Genomic DNA, 6,421 nt, shown 5'->3' with positions numbered 1-6,421 from the left:
GACTCTTTACCTGTAGAAGATGTCTCCACTGGTACGGAGTTCCATTTAACACTACCATTTCCAGCGTCTCCGTAGGATGGTTGGAAAACGTCCGGAGTAGTGACGGTACTTCGTTCAGCACACGTTCACCTCCCGGGTGGGCTCACATGAGTTGTGAGTCCGTCAGAGGTTCCACTCAGATGTGGAAGATTTCATAATTCCCACGAGACTCGGAAGAACTTCGGATCATGTCTGGAACCTCCTGTTCTCTCCAGCACTTTTCTGTTCGGTTCTGCCCTCCGAACTGAACTGCTCTCCCACCGCACTGGTTGGAACTAGGAAGTGTCGACATTTAAAGAGTTCTGTTTCCGGTTCATTTGGGAAGTCCTGATTGGCTGAAAGAGCTAATCAGGGGTGTGTTTTTTATGACGTAAGAGGTCACTAGAAGTCAGAAAAACAGAAAAATGTTTTGGAACAGACAGAAAATGTTTTTGAGACAGACAAGAGAAATGTTTAGGCGAGTTGGGAGGAAACAGGTGCCAGCTTCTCTATTTACGTCTGAGAGGATTTAAAAACATGACAGTTCGTTCCAACAAACTTGTTTGCGTTTGTCTCCGACGTTTGACCGACTTACAACCTGCTCATTTCAGACAGAAGATCAAGAAAATGAATAATTACTCTGTAACAGACATTAACTAGATTTCTACTTTGAATGAGGATTAAAAATCATTAATACTGTTTCACAGTTGATTTAAAATAAGTAGTTCACTTCAACATTTAAAAATGATTTGAATTAAACACACTTTTGATTTATCAAGACATTTGTAAAATAGTAATGATAATAGAAAAAGAGTGTTCTTTCAATTGATCAGTGCAGGACACACTTAGAAAGTCTCTGGATGGACTTGATTTTGTGTTTCTGGACTCAAATCAATGAAATACAGTTCTTGTCCCAGGAAGGCCCTCAAGGTCAGGATTTGACCTGAGGCTTAGTTCACTACACCCACGAAGGTCTTCAGAGACAGGTTGTGGTCGGAGGCCTAGATCACTACAATGTACATCCAGTAATTAGTTGCTGAGCATTTCATTCAAATCCATTTAATGTGTTCAGAAGATAAAATGTTATTGCTATTTCTCTGTTAGCGGGCAATAATTAACTGAAGTCACAAATGTTTAGAGATGCTGAAGGTCTGAGTATTTGTTTTGACTGATCTGAGAATAGTATGGCAATTTCTCAACAAAATAAAACTTATTACTTTGTCTTAATTCAGACAAATAAAATATTTCAGTTCAACTTGAATCTTGAGTCTACAAAGTATTTCTATTCAGTAAATGATTCTTTTGGTGCAGCTTTATTTGTTCCTCAGAAAATACTGACTTCCTCTCCTTACCTTGTTATCATTTTCCGATTGACTTGCACCGCTCATAGTGATGATAAGCGTTGAGTTTCTTATGAGGGGCACAGGGGAGAGGTGCGACGCCTCCTGATGTGGGGGGTTTATGCTGTACTGAACACTGGGAGTGCACTTCACGGAGAAGAACGTGGAGCTTGGAGGTGCAGTCCTGAAAAACAGAAAAACAGCAGAAAACATGAAGTCCTTTACAAAACACGATGTTTTATTGCATTAAACAAATATAGTTGTACGTTTCTGAAAGCGCTTGAAAGTGTTTGTCAAATCAGAAGTGAGGCAGAGCAGTGATGCATCTGCAGCCAGACAGCTCATATTTCTCAACAAGTATATTTAAACACTGTCTGTGTTAAAGATAGAATGTATTTATGGTCAAGGAAGAAAAACAAATTAACTGTACAATATTTCCTAAAATTATACAATCAGAAAAGACAAAGACAAGCTGTCAATTATCAATATTTATACTTATTCTGAAGATTTTAATTATTTTTGAAGCACAAAATTAAAGATTTTTTTTTTACAGGCACAAAACACTAATCACAAATATTCAGTCAATGATGAATTATTCCTGTTTCCATCAGTTTATTGGTGTTAAAGGCAACATGACATATTTCCAATACAACATTGTAGCCATGAGTGATTGTAATTGCTGTAATTATTTGTAAGAATTTAGCTGAATCTCTGTGTATCTGTACTTACAGAATGTGAATTTAGTCTTCTTCCATCGTTTTTAATTGAAACCCCCAACATTTCAGTGATAAGATGTGTGTGCGTGCGTGCGTGCGTGCATGTGTGTATGCACACACAGTATTTAAAAAGATGTATTTTTTTCACACTGACATGAAATCAGAAAAAACATTTAGGTCAATTAGGATTATCTTTTTTTTTTTTTTTTTTTTTTTTTCTATTTGTGAAATGCCAGATTAATGAGAGTGAGAATTGTTGAAGGCTATTTTTATTTTTCATTCAATCTTTATTTATACAGGTTAATCTCATTGAGTCTTGGGGACTCATTTACAAGAAAAACCTGATTTTAACAAATAGTGATGACAACAGTAGATAATCATAAAAGAAAGCTTACAGATTGAGACGAACAAATGAAAGAAAACGGTATTTAAAAAACGAAACAAAAACAACTAGGTTGTAAGGCAATCTAGGATACTAAAAACAGGAACATGTCTGCATTGGTTTTTGCCATGAACTTAACAGATGTTTGAAGCCACTTAGAGAGGTTACGGTCGAGAGCTTCAGATCTTTTTGCAAAATATTCCAGGAAATGGGAGCGGAGAAGGCAGTTAAGTCAATTTTTTTTACTTTCTTCAAAGTCAGAAGTTTAAATACACTTCATTAGTATTTGGTACCATTGCCCTTAAACTGTATGACTTGGGTCCACCATTTTGGATATCCTTCCACAAGCTGCTCACAACAGTTGGCAGGAATTTTGTCCCATTCCTCCTGACAGAACAGCTGTGACTGAGCCATGTTTGTAGGCTGCCTTGCTGACTCATGCCTTTTCAGCTTTGCCCATACATTTTCGATATGATTGAGATCAGTGCTTTGCGATGGCCACTCCAAAACATTGACTTTGTTCTCCTTGAGCCACTTTGTAACCAGTTTGGCAGTATGCTTCAGGTCATTGTCCATTTGGAAGCCCCTTTTGCTCCCAAGCTTTAACTTCCTGACTGATGGCTTGAGATGTTGCTTCAGTATTTCCACATAATGTTCTTTCCTCATGATGCCCTCTATTTTTTGAAGTGTACCAGTCCCTCCTGCAGCAAAACACCCCCACAACATAATGCTGCCACCTCCGTGTTTCACAGTCAGGATGGTGCTCTCAGGCTCGCAAGCTTCCCCCTTTTTCCTCCAAACATAACGATGGACATTATGGCCAAACAGTTCAATTTTAGTTTCGTCAGACCGCAGGACCGCTCCAGAAATTAAAGTCTTTGTTCCTGTGTGCATTTGCAAACATTAATCTGGATTTTTAATGTTTCTTTTGACATAATGGCTTCTTCCTGCAGAGTGGCCTTTCAGCCCATGTCGATACTCGTTTCACTGTGGATAATGACACACCCTTACCAGCTTCAGGCAGCATCTTCACCAGGTCTTTTACTTTTTGTTCTTGGATTGATCTGCACATTTCGGACCAAAGCACGTTCATCTCTGGGACACAGAACCCGTCTCCTTCCTGAGCGCTATGATGGCTGGACATTCCCATCTTGTCTGTACTTGCGTATAAATGTTTGTACATATGAACAAGGCACATTTAGGCATCTAAAAAATGCACCCCAAGGATGAACCAGATTTGTGCAAGTCCACAATTCACTTCCTGATAAGTTGGCTTATTTCTTTCGACTTTCCCATGATGTTACACAAGGAAGCAGTGCGCTTGCTCCACAGATGTCTTTAATTCACTCAGATGTTATCAATAAACCTATCAGAAGCTTCCAAAGACACAACAGTAAATGTCCCAAATTGTTTAAAGGCATAGTAATCTTAGTGTATTTAAACTTTTCACTTTGAAGAAAGTAATAAAAATTGCCTTAAAAATTCTCTCTCATTATTCTGGCATTTTGCAAATAGAAAAAAATTTGGTAATCTTAACTGACCTAAACCGGGAAAAGTTTATTCTGATTTCATGTCAGACAGTGTGGAAAAAAATGCACATCTTTTTAAATAGTGTATGTAAATTTCTGGTTTCAATTGGTATATAACGTGAGCATAGATGACTTGACAATTTTTTCCATCTGTAGCTTCCTCAATTTATCATGACCCCATGCAAGATGGAGTTTAGATATTCTAGACCCTCAAAGCAGCCTGGGGGACCAAACCAAATGCCAGTCTCACTCCACTCAGGGAGTGTCTGGCATAGTTCTGTTGTACAGAAGGCTGCCCACTGAATGTAGGTCTATAGCTTTGAGACAAAGACTATCTTTTATACAACAACAATGGACTTGTGTTTTTAAGCTGTGGAATAAAATACAGTAAAATAAAATTCATTGTTTCTCCCACTCCCACAATCTGCATACTTGTGACATATTTCTTTCTTATATCTATGACTGTGTTGAAATAATCTAATTTGATTTAACATATCAAACCTTCAGTAGACCTTTAACGTTTGTTATGTTAAATCAAATTAGATTATTTCAACACAGTCATAGATAAAAGAGAGAAATGTGTCACAAGTTAAAACATTATTGTAGTCGATTTGTACTGAAACATACAGTATTTTAAAAATAGAAATCAAAATTTATGGAATAAACTCAATTGCCAAACACGCTCAGCATTCTGAGCTCAGCTCTAGTTACTGTCGTCTCTGCCTTTATTGACATACACCATAAATATGAAAATACAAATATTAATCAGCCTTTTTTCCATAAAAACACTACATGCGTGTTAAAGCTGGTAAAAACCATTTCTGCAATAATAAGATGATTATGACAAGTGCCTTGAAATAAACGGGTCAACAAATGATTTACAGAAGAAAATCTTTAATTAGACCAACATAAACAGCATTTAATTAATGACTTTACATTTTTTTTAAAGACAGGGAAGAGGCTCAGAAATTATTTCATAAGTGGTTTACCTGCTGAGCAAATAGAATGAAACATCTTCAGAACCTGACAAACTTTGCTCACCTGTAGTGTGTTAAGAATGTGGGGGAAAAAACTTACCTGTTTAAGTTTACAATCAGCTCCGAGCCGACCACGTAAACTGCACACGTAGTTTTATCATAATCTAGTCTGAGAGTCCGCTGGTGAACCATGGCTGCAGTCTTTCCAGAGTGCGACACTCTAACGCTGGATAAAAACTCTGCTGCTGATCCTTTATCTGGAGACCCAAACCAGTCTGAGCTCTGTGCAAAGAGCAGCTGTGAAGGGAGGAGTTGTTGAGTCCAAAAATAATAATCTGCCAGAAACTGAGCGGCCTCCATGGGCGCAGCCCCCACAGATACATTAAGATGTCTTCAATTCCTTCAAAAATTTAGTTTCCTTTGAAATCTGCCGGAGCATACTTACTCTGTGTTTTTGCTATTTTTAGTTCATAGCTACCATGGTGCTATTTTAATTAGCATGTTGCTGCTTTTGGCTTTCAGCTTGTAAGTTGCTTTTTTTTTTTTTAGCTTTTAGCTACTGTTGTTCTATCTATAATAAGCTCAACAAGCTTTAAGAACTTGGTTTCAGTGGTTTCCTCAGAAAATTGCAGCAAAGTCTTTCAGCTCTCAGTATTCAAACTGTAGTTTACAAAGATATCCATGTATTTTATTTCCTTTTTGCAGAATCTGATGCTTAATAGAAATTGTACTGACTCATATTGACGTTGCATTTCTGATGGTGCCACAGGAGCAGCCATACGGGGAGGTCATTATTAAAGGCACTGACATGCCAAAGGGCTTGAATGTAATGCTAAATGTAAATGTTTTAAAATTTATTGTAAAATTAAAAACAAATGCACTGAGTTAATCCTTTTCGCATAACTGGTTGTAACTACCATACTCATCACTGCACTCTGTACTCTTTGATCAGTTGGTCCTCATTATCTACATGTAGGCTCTCACACTGGTTCATTTTCATCTATAAATCCCTCCTTGGTCTGCTGCCTTCTTATATCTCCTTATTCATGTCACATTGTCAGTGCAGCTACAACATGCTCTCTCAGGACATCATTACTTGCAGTGTTCCCTCGGTGCAGACTGAACTTGGCAAAAATACCTTTTCCTACTCAGCTCCTGCAACCTGGAACACCTTGCAACAAAATCTGAAGCTGTCCACTTCGATTTATTCAAGGGATTTTAAACATTTGATAATGTCAATAGAAAAATCTATATGCAAATATGTTCTTTTAGTATTTTACCTAGTTTTAATAAGGCTCCTTGATTTGACTGTTTTTTCTAACATACTTTTATTTAATTTTAATTGCTTTTTGTTGAATTATTGTTATCTGTACTTTATATGTTGTCGGTCTAAAACAGGTCTCTTGAAAATGAGTCCTTGTGACTCAACGAGACTAACTTATATAAATAAAGATTGAAT

The 6,421-nt window shown here is 37.3% G+C and overlaps 1 protein-coding gene across 1 annotated transcript in view; it reads right to left on the bottom strand.

Annotated features, from left to right (window-relative positions):
• The window catches only part of padi2 (peptidyl arginine deiminase, type II), a 64,903-nt gene extending 59,670 nt beyond the window's left edge, over positions 1 to 5,233 (bottom strand). Inside the window, exons 1-2 of the mRNA XM_037678695.1 lie at positions 5,063 to 5,233; positions 1,371 to 1,542 (exon numbers count right to left, since the gene is read on the bottom strand). Of these exons, the coding sequence (XP_037534623.1) occupies positions 1,371 to 1,542; positions 5,063 to 5,154 (264 nt within the window). The 5' untranslated portion in view covers positions 5,155 to 5,233. The remainder of the gene's footprint in view (positions 1 to 1,370; positions 1,543 to 5,062) is intronic.
• Between the last annotated feature and the right edge of the window lie 1,188 nt (positions 5,234 to 6,421).

Source organism: Nematolebias whitei, chromosome 7, assembly GCF_014905685.2.
Source record: "Nematolebias whitei isolate Nwh7 chromosome 7, NemWhi1, whole genome shotgun sequence".
Taxonomy (NCBI): Eukaryota; Metazoa; Chordata; class Actinopteri; order Cyprinodontiformes; family Rivulidae; genus Nematolebias; species Nematolebias whitei.
Note: the sequence above shows the minus strand (reverse complement) of the source record. Positions and strands in the feature narration are given on the sequence as shown.